This window comes from Phoca vitulina, unplaced genomic scaffold, assembly GCF_004348235.1.
Source record: "Phoca vitulina isolate PV1807 unplaced genomic scaffold, GSC_HSeal_1.0 scaffold74, whole genome shotgun sequence".
NCBI classification, from domain to species: Eukaryota; Metazoa; Chordata; class Mammalia; order Carnivora; family Phocidae; genus Phoca; species Phoca vitulina.
The window spans coordinates 5,456,443-5,468,632 of record NW_022589777.1 but is presented as its reverse complement, the minus strand read 5'-3'; the positions used below and the strand labels follow the sequence as shown (position 1 = coordinate 5,468,632).

Genomic DNA, 12,190 nt, shown 5'->3' with positions numbered 1-12,190 from the left:
CCTAGTCACCTGCCCTTTCCTCAGTTTCAAGTATAATGAATTATTCTGAGAACTAGCTAGTTTTATTTTAATTTTTTTCATTAGCACTAGGGTATATCCCAGTTTGTTATCTATGATGTCATAAAGCACCTTGGTAAGACTTCCATTTTGCTTTGGGTTGCGTGGGGCCTCAGATGACCAAATCCTATCTCAAGATATACATGGTTAAGACAAGGAGAATGAACTGTGGGGCTCCACTCTGTGCCTTATTCATCAGACAGTGCTCATTTCCTTAACTGAGATAAAGAAATGCTCTCGAAGACTTAAAGAAGTATGCTGTAATCTCTTTCCTTAAATTCTGAGCTTTTTGAGGGCAGGGACTGAATCTCTGGACGCCTGATATCTATATTAATGCACAGCATAATAGGCACCCAATAAAAGTTCCTTTAACAGCACATTTGTAAATGATAAGAGGCCAGAAAAGTATATAGAGTTAAGAGTGTAGGGTAGAGGAATGGGCTGTATGTTAACTTCTATGTGTTGCTTTCTTACAAACTTTCAACTGCTCCTTCCAAATATAGGTCAAATGTCACTTTTTCCCCTTAGTTTTCCCTTCTGCCCAAGTAGTTAATAGCCATATCCTCAATGTGCTCACAGAATTATTTGTGTACTTCTCAAACCTTCTCTTGCTATGTGTTCACATTTTAAATTTCTCTTCTAATTGTGAGTTCCTTCTGGGTTAAGGACCATTCCTTATTACATGTTACATGGTACCTGAGATGTAAGGTGCTTAATAAATGTCTCATGAATGAATATATAAATGTATAGAGCAAACCCTGACGTCTCAAACCCACTTCCACACACAATGAAGAAAGATGAAACTTACATTTAAATACCGAATTACTGAATATTTATTGAGTACCTGCTGTATACCAGGCAAAAGGAACAGAAACAAACTGTCCAGAGTTACTTTTAACTGCTTCAGCAATGCCTGAGTCCTCATCATAAAAAAAACCCATTCTGCTGATTTAGTATCCATTCACTCTTTGATTAATCTTCATGTACAGTTTTCTCAAGTGTACTTCCAAATCTTGCATAATGCTGTAGACCATTAAATATTCCAAATACCGTCTGAAGGACTAGAGGAATCATCATAGCTTTTATCTCTGTTTGACAAAGCAGCAGCCAGTAAAGTAAAACCCTTCCTTTTGGTGGCAGTGGAACAGTATGATACCTAAAAAGGAAAAATAATTAAGAACTTCTTCTGGATGTATTTTCTATGAAAAGTTCATTGATTTCCCCCAAATGGATAATTTCTATTCTACGGTCTTTCATGTAGATAGCAAAAAGGTTTAAAGCTAGCTATTTGAAGTACCAAACTACATTCTAATTAAAATGTGTCATTGGCAGCTAAAGAATAAGAAACGTTTATGAACATTTAAAAAAACAAACAAACAAAAAAATGGAGGAAGGAAGGAAGAAAAGGAACAAACAGACGGACTTACTTGACTGCCAGGCGTCCATTTTTAGAAAAAGCCAAACCACAGGGATATAAAACGCCACATACTATGCCAATCAGTGAACTTCTCAGAACACAATTTTCCTGGCTTATATTGCCTGGAGAACAAAAGTAAATTTGGTTTCCTTTTAAAACTCAGGATAAGAACTATTAAGACAGTCTTGTGTCCTCACAGAGTAGTTATCTGTACTGTCCTCAATCATAGTGAAACAAAAGAAAGAATGTTAGAAATTTAGTCTAAGGCACATGATAAACTAAATGCACCATGTTTGAAAAATACTTTTATTATACTTAACGTAAGTGGTGTTATCTCTTATATATATATATATCTTATAATTGTTGCAGAAAGCAATTTCATAATGAAAAATATTAAACTATTAGACCCAGACATCTGGATTCTAGGTTAACACATTTTTATTGTCTATGTGTCAGGCATGTATTAGTGATATAATGTTGCATAGAAGAGACCCAATCTCTAACCTTTAGGTGAGTCCACCAGGAAAGAATAAGACAAATATTTAAATAAATAATTTTTTGGGGTGCCTCTGTGGCTCAGTCGTTAAGCGTCTGCCTTCGGCTCGGGTCATGATCCCAGGGTCCTGGGATTGAGCCCTGCATCGGGCTCCCTGCTCTGCTGGAGGCCTGCTTCTCCCTCTCCCACTCCCCCTGCTTGTGTTCCCTCTCTCGCTGTGTCTCTGTCAAATAAATAAATAAAATCTTAAAAAAAAAATAAATTTTTAAGTGTGCACAATGCTTTGAAGGTAAAATGAATAGAGAATGTATCTAGAAACCTAACCTACACTGAGGGAATCAGAGAAGGTTTCCCTGGGAAAGAGATATTTAAGACCTGATAAATAGGATTTAGAGGTTCCATCAATTACTAGTTATGAAACTTAAGCTAAGGGGAGGAGGCAGGAAGTAACATTAGAAGCCCACAATAAGCCAGATATCTCATTAGGCATTTCACATATAGTATTTTAATCATCACAACAGTACTAGTAGTCCTAATTTACAGATTAGACAACTGAGCTCAGATATTAAATGACTTGCCCATTGTCACAAAACTTAAGGTAGGAGGCAGAATCTGAAATCATGTGTAGTATGCCAAAGCCTGCTTTTTCCCCAGTATATTATGTTGTTTCTTAGCACACTTGAACATGTCTTAGCTTTGGCTGTGTGTCTGTAAGGAGGACACAATACTACTAGCGCTGCCTAATCAGGACGACTGTTGTGGGGATGAAATAGGACAATATATGTGAAGGTACTTTTTAAGTGGCAAAGCAATATACAAGCGTTAGTGATCATTATCAACAGTAGTAACAGGATATGTTAAGGTGTAATTTTACTTAAACATAAACACATTATACATTAATGAATTTAAATTTACCCAAATACAAAGCGTCCGTTACAAGGAGCTTATAAGTGACTACAGTAGACAAAAATGGAAGTGTAGTCAGTGATGCATATGTCTTCAAAGCATCATGTTTAACCTTGAAGCAGTGTCTGAAAATGAAGTTGGCCATTATTCCAGAGAGACTAGCTGCTGTTCCAAAGAACACTGTGCCATATATATTTAACGTCCTAATAGGAAAAACAAAGAGAAAAATTACATTCAACGTAATATTCTCTTAATGGGTATATCCTTTCCTGGGTATTCATTTATTATTACATATTTACTCAACATCCAATATTTCTATGTGTTGAGGATGGGGCAGTGAATAAAGAAAAAAAAAATCCCACCTCTCATGGAACTTGCATTCTAATGAGAGGATAGAAGCCTCTTTCTGAAATCACCTAGAGTGGTTCTAAACTCTTGTAAGAAAATTTTGGCCACAAATAAAAATGAATATGTTCTAATATAGCCAAATTTATGAGATATCTAAGAATACTGCTTTTGCTACTAAAAGGATTAATTTGCTTAAGTCATATGAACAAAGTTATTTACATTTGGTTAGGCCCTCTAGCAAATAACTATTTCTTAATTAGTGCAGATATATTTCAAATAATTTGTCTAGGATATGCAAAGAGATTTGACAGATCTAGTTTTACTGATTCTGACTCATACCTAAATTCAGAAATATCTAAGGTCTAAGATTAACGTCCTTTTATTTTATTCTTGAGCTCTGTTAATCTAAGTTGAAATGGTAATATGAGACTATACGTACATCATGGAATCTGAATTCCTTTTTGAATTCAGCACTGTGCTGAGTTAATCAATTCTAAACTGAATTTAATTACAATTGAACATCAATTAAATATAAGTAGCTCCCGAAATGGTGTTCTCCATTGCTTTTAATTTAAAAATGTTTATTGTACAAATAACATTTCAACAATAATTTTGGGCATTTTCTTTTTTAAGAAGCAAAAGAAATTATCCACAGTCCCAATATTCCAACAAACCACTATTTTCATCTATGTTTCCCTCCAGTTTTTTCATAAACTTTCCTTATAACCAACTCAATAAAGTTAATAGGATCTTCGATACTCAGAAACAATGGCAATACAGAAGATGTGCAAATAAAGTTATTGACTTTCAGTCTGGGTGTGTCTCTTACTTTTCTTTTCTAAGATATTCAAATTTTTTTTCTATGATTTCGATGACCATTGGTCTTCTGAATTCTGCATCTCCTAGAGAAAGACTGGGCTGACCATGTGTGTATGTTGCCATTCTGATGTCCTGGAAAACACAAAATTTCATAACCATAATAGCTAATGATAAATGATAATGATAAATGATAAATAAATGATAATGATACATCTTATAAATTTTAGATTCAGATTAAAAACCATTTAGATCCTAGTAAAATGTCATCTGCTTTCACATACTTTGTCAATGATTCAATCAATATTTAGTAGCTCTTATTATCTGCTAGACAATAGCTTTTTGAGAAATTGGTAGAATAATGATCATTTCTATTTTTATACCTTTATAGATGAGAAAAATGAGGTTCAGAAAGGTTGTCTTGCCTTAGGACCTAGTGTAGAAGGATAACTTACTGAGATACTGAGTTTTTGTTTTTCTTACAGTTTTCCCCAAAGGTAGCCAGGTCCTTTGTAGTTCTTGCTCTAGCTTTTTCAGAGCTAGAAGGAAACAACACCTACCTGTTGACATCTGTCTCATGAAAGTGTAAGCTCATTTTGGAGATTATGTTGAGTTTCCTGGAGAAGGAGGAGAGCAGGGATTGCCTTGGAGAATAGTGAGAGAGAACATCAGAGAGAGGGACACTGTTCCAGGCTAGGAAGAAGTAATGCTCATGGATGGATACCTTGGATTATAATTTTTTTTTTTTAAGATTTTATTTTATTTATTTGACAGAGAGAGACAGCTAGAGAGGGAACACAAGCAGGCGGAGTGGGAGAGGGAGAAGCAGGCTCCTGGCAGAGCAGGGAGCCTGATGCAGGGCTCGATCCCAGGACCCTGGGATCATGACCTGAGCCGAAGGCAGACGCTTAACGACTGAGCCACCCAGGTGCCCCAATACCTTGGATTATATAAATTATATATCCAGCTCCCTAGGAGCACCTGGAGCAGAAGCACAGCCTTTGCTGGAAACTATATGTAGTATACCAGGGAGCCTGGACCCATGGCACTGGGCTCCAGGTGGGAAGGTTCCTGTGTCCCAAGTGTGATGTATGAACAGACAGTTGCCAATGTCAAGGGACCATGAGGGTTTGTACAGTAGCATCTTAACAGAAAGTAAAAAAACAGTGATAAACAAAACAAAACTGGATCCTAAGAAAGGATCCTTTCTGAATGTTTTGCTTTGGGTAAGACTCTTGGGTCTCTGTGTAAAGTCTTAACAATAACATTTGTTGAATCTTTTGCCACACTGGCATTATGGGATTCCAGATTAGCCGATGAAGAGATTAAAAAAATTATGGTCCTTCACAATTTATATTGACCTCCATTTTGACATTTATAGTAAGGGCATAGACTAGATCTCAAATTTCAAGAGTCCTGGGCAAGAGAATTAAGAGTGGATTAAGCATAATGAACTCAGAAGATAATAAATCAGTGATTCTCAACCTTTAGTTTGCATAAGAATCACATGCGGGGTTTATTGCAGTCTCTTGAGCTCCCTCCTGATATCTGGATTCAACAGGAGTAGGGTGAAGTCTAGAAATCTGCACTTTAATAGACCAAATGATTCTGACACTGGTAATCAGTGGACACATGCTGTAATTGTTGAACATCACTGTAATACTCATTTGCTGAATAAGTGATATGTACCAATCTTAACCCTAACTAATGAAAGGCTAATTCATCCATGGCATCAACATTCTGAAGGTATGGGCTCCTTTGAACTTTCATATATTATTACACCATGAGTAATAATGGACAAGTTTCTAGCTCTGCATCATTGTAGAACTGGACTCAAGCCAGTACTATTTTTTTTTCTTTAAAATATCTGAGAGGACAGGGAAAAATTATAAATAGCAATTTCTTATAGACTAGATTTAATCTTCTGGCTATTCTGGACATCTAAATGGAAAATGGAAGATATCGTAATATCTAAGGGAGATTCTATATCTATCTAATGTACTATGAAGGCAAAGACCAGTAACATGGTAATTTATAATATGTTTATTTAAAATAAATGTTTATTTTGCTGTCATCCAATTCATTTAAGTCTCTTACTTCCCACAAAGAAAACTCTCAGGCAATGCCTTGTACCAACCTTCTACCTTGTCTGCACTGTCATTATACAGGGAACCCAGACACCCAGTATTATGATTCTAAAACACTGAAACAGGACAAATACTTACTGAGTGCAAATATTTATTTAGCGCCTAGTCTTTGGAAGGCACTGTTATTAAAGCAGAGAAATAGACTAGTAATTTTTTGATAGACTTTTAACAAGGGCTGAAATGTAAAGACTTTGTGATAACCAACTTTTTTAATTTTTAATTTTTTCAAATTTTTATTTAAATTCTAGTTAGTTAACATATAGTCTCATATTGGTTTCAGTAGAATTTAGTGATTCATCACTTATATATAACACCCTGTGCTAAGAAGTGCCCTCCTTCATACTTATTACCTATTTAGCCCATCTCCCACCCACCTCCCTCCATCAGCTATAACCAGCATTTTATCTAAAAATTGACTAGTCCAAGGCCACTCAACTGGTCACCACGATTATCCCAGTAAGTGTATGTATTCAGGTTTATAGTCTGCAAAGCATTTTACAGTTTTGTACTGCTTTTATGTGTAAAATAATATTTACCTGACTTTTCAGAATTTTATTTAATACTCATCATTTACACAGCACCTGGTATTTGACAGACTCCAGGATAATTAAGATGCAGTTGTGTCCTCTGAAATCCACAACCCAACCGAGGTCAGGACAAAAAGGCAGGTAATTTAAAGGCAGAATTAGTGTGCCATAGAAATGAAACCAAACCAAACAAAAAGCATAAGAAAAGCCAAACTTAACCTACCCAGGGGAAGTGTGGGAAGGTTTCCAGAAGTAAATGACGTTTAAACGAGTATATGCAAGAGAACAACTTGGTAGGGGTGGGGAGGGGAGGAAGTTACACGGAAGTATTTCAAGTTGAAAGCTAGCGCAAAGGCCTAGAGACAAGAGAAAAAACTGCGAGCAATCGGGACTAGACTTTAGGTCTCCTACTTTCTCTCCGCCTCTTTCCATAACAACTGGGAGCTTCACTGCGCCCTGCATGGACTTGGAAGCTGTTCTCTTTAGATTTGGAAATTCCATCATTTCAGAAGAGTCCGTTAATATACTGAGGCTGAAGAAATCACGACTCATACGGCCCCGGGTTTCCGCCTACCTTGGGCACTTCCTCAGCTCTCACCGGCACCACACCTGCATCCTTCAAGTCAGCCGCAGCCTCACGGCCGAGCGCCGCCATTTTGGCGGATCACATGACTAGCGGTGGGCGGGGACCCAGAACGCCAGAAGCGGGAAGTGGTGCTGGCTCACGCCTCTAGCCTGCAGCCCCGGCCCTCCCCGATCCAGTCAAAAGCCGCGCCCTCCATCCTGGCTGTGATTGGGCGTGGCGTCCAGAAATGAGGGCCGCTCATTGGCTTCGAGGAGGTCCAGACGCCCGTGGGCCCGCCTTTTTGCCAGCCCTATATTCCTTTACCCAGTTATTTGTTAACCTAGCTCCCTCTTCTCTCCTGCTGAGGGGGTACGTGGGGCGGTCCGAGCGCAGGGATGTTGCTGCGCGCTTTCCTCTCTTCTGGGCACCTCCGTTAGCTGGGGCCGACCTGCCCGCCCCTTTCACTCTTTGAGGGAGTTCTCCCCTCTGGCCTGGTTCGTGTGTTAAGGCTTCGGCTTCCCCGGCACCTCCTCCCCAGAGCCCCCAACCGGCCGCCAGAGCAGCCCCGACTAGCCTTCTCCCCCCTCAGCGGTCTGACTCCTCTCCCAGTCTTTAGTCCCCTCATATTCCATCCTTTCACCCCGCTTGGAAAGGCACCAGAGAGAGAAATTCCCCCACTTCCCAAGAAGACCCCTTTGCCAGCCGATATTTCGGGGTGGGGGGCGCTGCAAGGAGGCCTGGCGCCCTTTTGTGCACGTTCAGTGCCCAGCAGTATCTCCCAGACCAGCAACCCCGACCCTCCAGTCTCCATGTCTTAGAGAAGCCAAATTCGAGAGTTATATAATTTCTAGTGCTGCTGTTTCTCCTGCCTGAGGAAACACTTCATCGCGTGGAGGGTGCAGGACATTTCTGTGCACTTCTATATAGGAACGGGGTGTGGGCAGGGGTGGCCAGCGGTAGCAGAGAGATTTCTTGTCGTTTCTGCAAAAGGAAGGTGGGTAGTTTGGAGAGAGATTCAAAGGGTGGATGTGGAAGCCAAGCAGCAGAACTCTAATTTAGGAAATCGCGGACCGTTTGCACAGCTTGTGCCCTCATGCCTAATACTACTACATCGTCTCAGAAAACACCTTTGGGGGAAGGTTTGACTTCTCTCGAACAGTCTCAGTGTTTTTCCTCGCCGGATAGGGAGCTGCTTGGATGCGAAGAGATGGCATGATGTGAATGACTCCAGTGTGAAGAAATCTGCTTCGCCAACTCATCCTGCATCAAGTGCCCATTGAGTAGCACTGTCACTTTAATGTCTCCATGCCAAGGGATTGCTTTCCTTCTTTTCAATCCTCTCGGTTAATACATGGGAGGATCAGAATCAGAGGGGCATTAAGGATTAAGCCAGAGGGGCTTGGAGAGCACAGAAGAAAAAAATGAAAGTGACAGCAAGCTGGATCCTGTCTGACTGAGGGGGTGAGATCTGGAACTTCTGGTCCAGTAAATAAAAAGGGGCCTTTCAGTCAGTCTGTGTTCTGCCCCAGAAAACTGTTCAAACTCACCCATCTTTTTAGAGACCAGAGTCAAAAACGTTTTTAAAAGTATTTTTTGTTGGGGAGGGGATTAAATTTTTCTCTGAAGAATTGAGGATCTTTATCATCAACCAGTTCATCTTTGAATTTGATCATGAGTAATGAGACAGCTGTGTAAATTTGGTTTGTGCCTTAATTGAGTTAGTCATTGAACTCCAAAAATGTTGATGTCTGAAGAGGAGTTTTAATAACATTTTCTATGCTTACAATAATTTTCTCAGTTTTTTTTAACAGAATAAATATTTTATAAAAATTGAAAAACTCAAGGTTATTTTTTTCTGAACTCTGTGGGCAGTGTCAAAAGTTTAATTGTGGAAAAAAATACATCATTTTTTTCTCTATCTGGAAGAGCAGACAGCCTGGATTTCAAAATTGAACAGTGAAGTGGTTTGCAACAGTTACCTGGCTCTTGGCCTCAGTCCAGCTGGATCAAGTTGAAACCTGAAAAGAGATCTTGGATCCTGTGGCAGTGGAAAGACCCAAGAATGCCAGTCAAGAAGAAAGGTGGGCTATGAGGCTTCCTATATAATATATGTTTGTCCCTTTTCTTGATTCTGGTATTTGCTGTTTAAATTGTCTTCCCTTTGAGAGTAAAATTTTGCTTGGGTTTTGGAAAATATTTATTGTAATACTGTCTTTTCTGTGGTACTCATTCAGTAATATTTTGCTAAAGTATAATGAAGTAAGACTATAGTATTTAATTATAGACATTTGTGATTTCATAACTCAGGTTGTCTAAATTACCATTTATAATCAGCATAGGTTTGATACCACAGATTGGAACTTTTCTTTAGCTTGTTTTCTTAGCTTGTCAAAGATTACTTTTGAGCTCTTCCTCATGGACTTAATATTTATTTATTTATTTAAAGGTTTTATTTATTTATTTGAGACAGAGAGTGAGAAGAGAGCATGAGCGGGGGCAGAGGCAGAGGGAGAAGCAGACTCCCCGCTGAGCAAGGAGCCCAACGTGGGGCTTGATCCCAGGATCTTGGGATCATGAACTGAGCTGAAGGCAGACACCTAACTGACTGAGCCACCCAGGCACCCCGGACTTAATATTTATCAAGTGAATTACATAGTTGTAAAAGATAACAAAGTTGTACTGAACATAATTATAGATTTATTAATCTTTTGATTAAAGATAAATTTCATATTTGGGTTTACTCTAGGGTAGATATTCACTTTTGTGATAAAGCACAACTTTGGTAACCGCTGTGCTTTTCTAGATGTATGTATCATCTAATAACACGATTGGCAAGTTTCCCAAATGAGGTAAACCCCTAATTCCCTCCTCCCTCCCCAGAATGGATCAAGATCCCGTGGCTTTCTAAAGCATAGTTTATTATAGGTTGGGCCACGGAATTCACTTTAACCTAGATCTACCCCAGGTTAACTTTGTTCTTAAAGATCCTAATGAAACCAATTTTTTTTTTTTTTTTTTTGACATGGTGTGGAAGATCAGATCAACTATAAAGAATTTTCTCAAGAGTTTTGAACCAAAATTTATTCAAACACCCTTGCACTCCATATACGGGACTAGCAGAGATCCAAGTGCTGACCAGTTATGTGAGTTGATACAAACTGAAACTGAAGTTCAGGGTGAAGGTTTAAGGGCAGCCTGGCTCTGCATGATGTTTAATCCTTCTACCTGTGGATTTGGAAGGTGCATTGAGGAAACTTATAATCAGTGAGATGCTTTATCCACCTGGTATCTGTAGAGATGGACAGTGATATATAAAACCTCTGAGATACCTACAAACGTTCCTTTGTGCGTTGGATTTGAGACTGGGATTGTTTCCTTCTCTTGCTCTCTCCTGTAATATCACTGAGATAAATAAACTCTCTATGAGATTTTGAAGCCATACCTGTCTAGACCTGACACAATTGGTTTATCTGGAACAAGAATGGTTTTGGTAATGTAGCCAATAAATGACATGGCTCTTTGACTTACTTACCATGTGTTTTAATTTATTTTTATTTTTTAATTTTTTTCAAGATTTTTATTTATTTGTTGACAGAGAGAGAGACAGCAAGAGAGGGAACACAAGCAGGGAGAGTGGGAGAGGGAGAAGCAGGCTTCCCTGCTGAGCAAGGAGCCCGATGTGGGGCTAGATCCCAGGACCCTGGGATCATGACTTGAGCCGAAGGCAGACGCTAAACGACTGAGCTACCCAGGCACCCACCATGTGTTTTTATTCTCTCTACCCCTTATTGTTCTCTGGACATTGTCCCTTCTGGACTGACTTATTTTAGATTAATAATTGAATTTAAACACATTGTGTATGTGTGTATGTAGCAGAGAGAGGAGATGAGGAGGAGAGAGAAAGGAGAGAGGCAGGGGAGAGAATTGGATAAAAAGTTATCTGGGAAGGAGGTGGAAGATGAGCAGTTGATGTTCTAGGTATAACTTAACTAAGCAGGTGTCTTTTTTTTAAAAGGAGTTCTTTAAAAAATATTATTGAAGTATAGTTGATACACGATGTTACATTAGTTTCAGGTGTACAACATAGTGATTTGACAAGTCTATACATTATGCCATGTTCACAAGTGTGGCTACCATCTGTCACCATACAAAGCTATTATAATACCATTGACTGTGTTCCCTGTGCTGTACCTTTTGTCCTCGTGACTCATTCATTCCATAACTGGAAGCCTGTACCTCCTACTCCCCTTCACTCATTTTGCCCATAGCCCCTACCCCCCACCCATCTGGCAACCATCAATTTGTTCTCTGTATTTATGGGTCTGTTTCTGTTTTTTGTTTATTCAATTGTTTTGTTTTTTAGATTCCACATATGAGTGAAATCATATGGTATTTGTCTTTTTCTCTGACTTATTCACTTAGCATAGTACTCTCTAAATCCATCCATGTTGTCACAGACGACAAGATTTCATTCTTTTTATGGCTGTATACTATTCTAGTGTGTGAGTGTGTGTGTGTATGTTTGTGTGTGTGTGTGTCTGTGTATATACTATATCTTCTCCATCCATTCATGTACTGATGAATACTTGGGTTGCTTCCATATCTTGGGTATTGTAAATAATGCTGCAATAAACATAGGGGTGCATATATCTTTTTGAATTAGTGTTTTTGTTTTCTTTGCATACATACCCAGTAGTGGAATTCCTGGATCATATAGTATTTCTATTTTTAATATTTTGAGGAACCTCCATACTGTTTTCCATAGTAACTGCACCAGTTTGCATTCCCACCAACGGTATGCAGGTTGATCTTAAGGTTTCTAAACCCAATAGGCTGAGTTTCTTAAAAAGTTCCTACCTTGAAGGAAGTTATAAAAATTGCAGTGACATGATTGAAAATTATGCATTATGA

General features: G+C 38.9%; 1 protein-coding gene across 2 annotated transcripts; it reads right to left on the bottom strand.

Annotated features, from left to right (window-relative positions):
• TMEM126B (transmembrane protein 126B) lies at positions 1-8,118 on the bottom strand. 2 transcript variants are annotated; one of them, XM_032393549.1, is made up of 6 exons: positions 7,289-7,376; positions 4,601-4,684; positions 4,054-4,175; positions 2,886-3,079; positions 1,485-1,596; positions 1-1,213 (listed from the first exon to the last, which is right to left on the bottom strand). In XM_032393549.1, the coding sequence occupies exons 3-6, from the start codon at positions 4,164-4,166 to the stop codon at positions 1,030-1,032; spliced, it is 603 nt and encodes a 200-aa protein (XP_032249440.1). In that variant the 5' UTR covers positions 4,167-4,175; positions 4,601-4,684; positions 7,289-7,376; the 3' UTR covers positions 1-1,029. The 2 variants fall into 2 exon arrangements, with proteins under 2 accessions (XP_032249440.1, XP_032249439.1); XM_032393548.1 differs by lacking the exon at positions 4,601-4,684 and having other exon boundaries at positions 6-1,213; positions 7,289-8,118.
• Between the last annotated feature and the right edge of the window lie 4,072 nt (positions 8,119-12,190).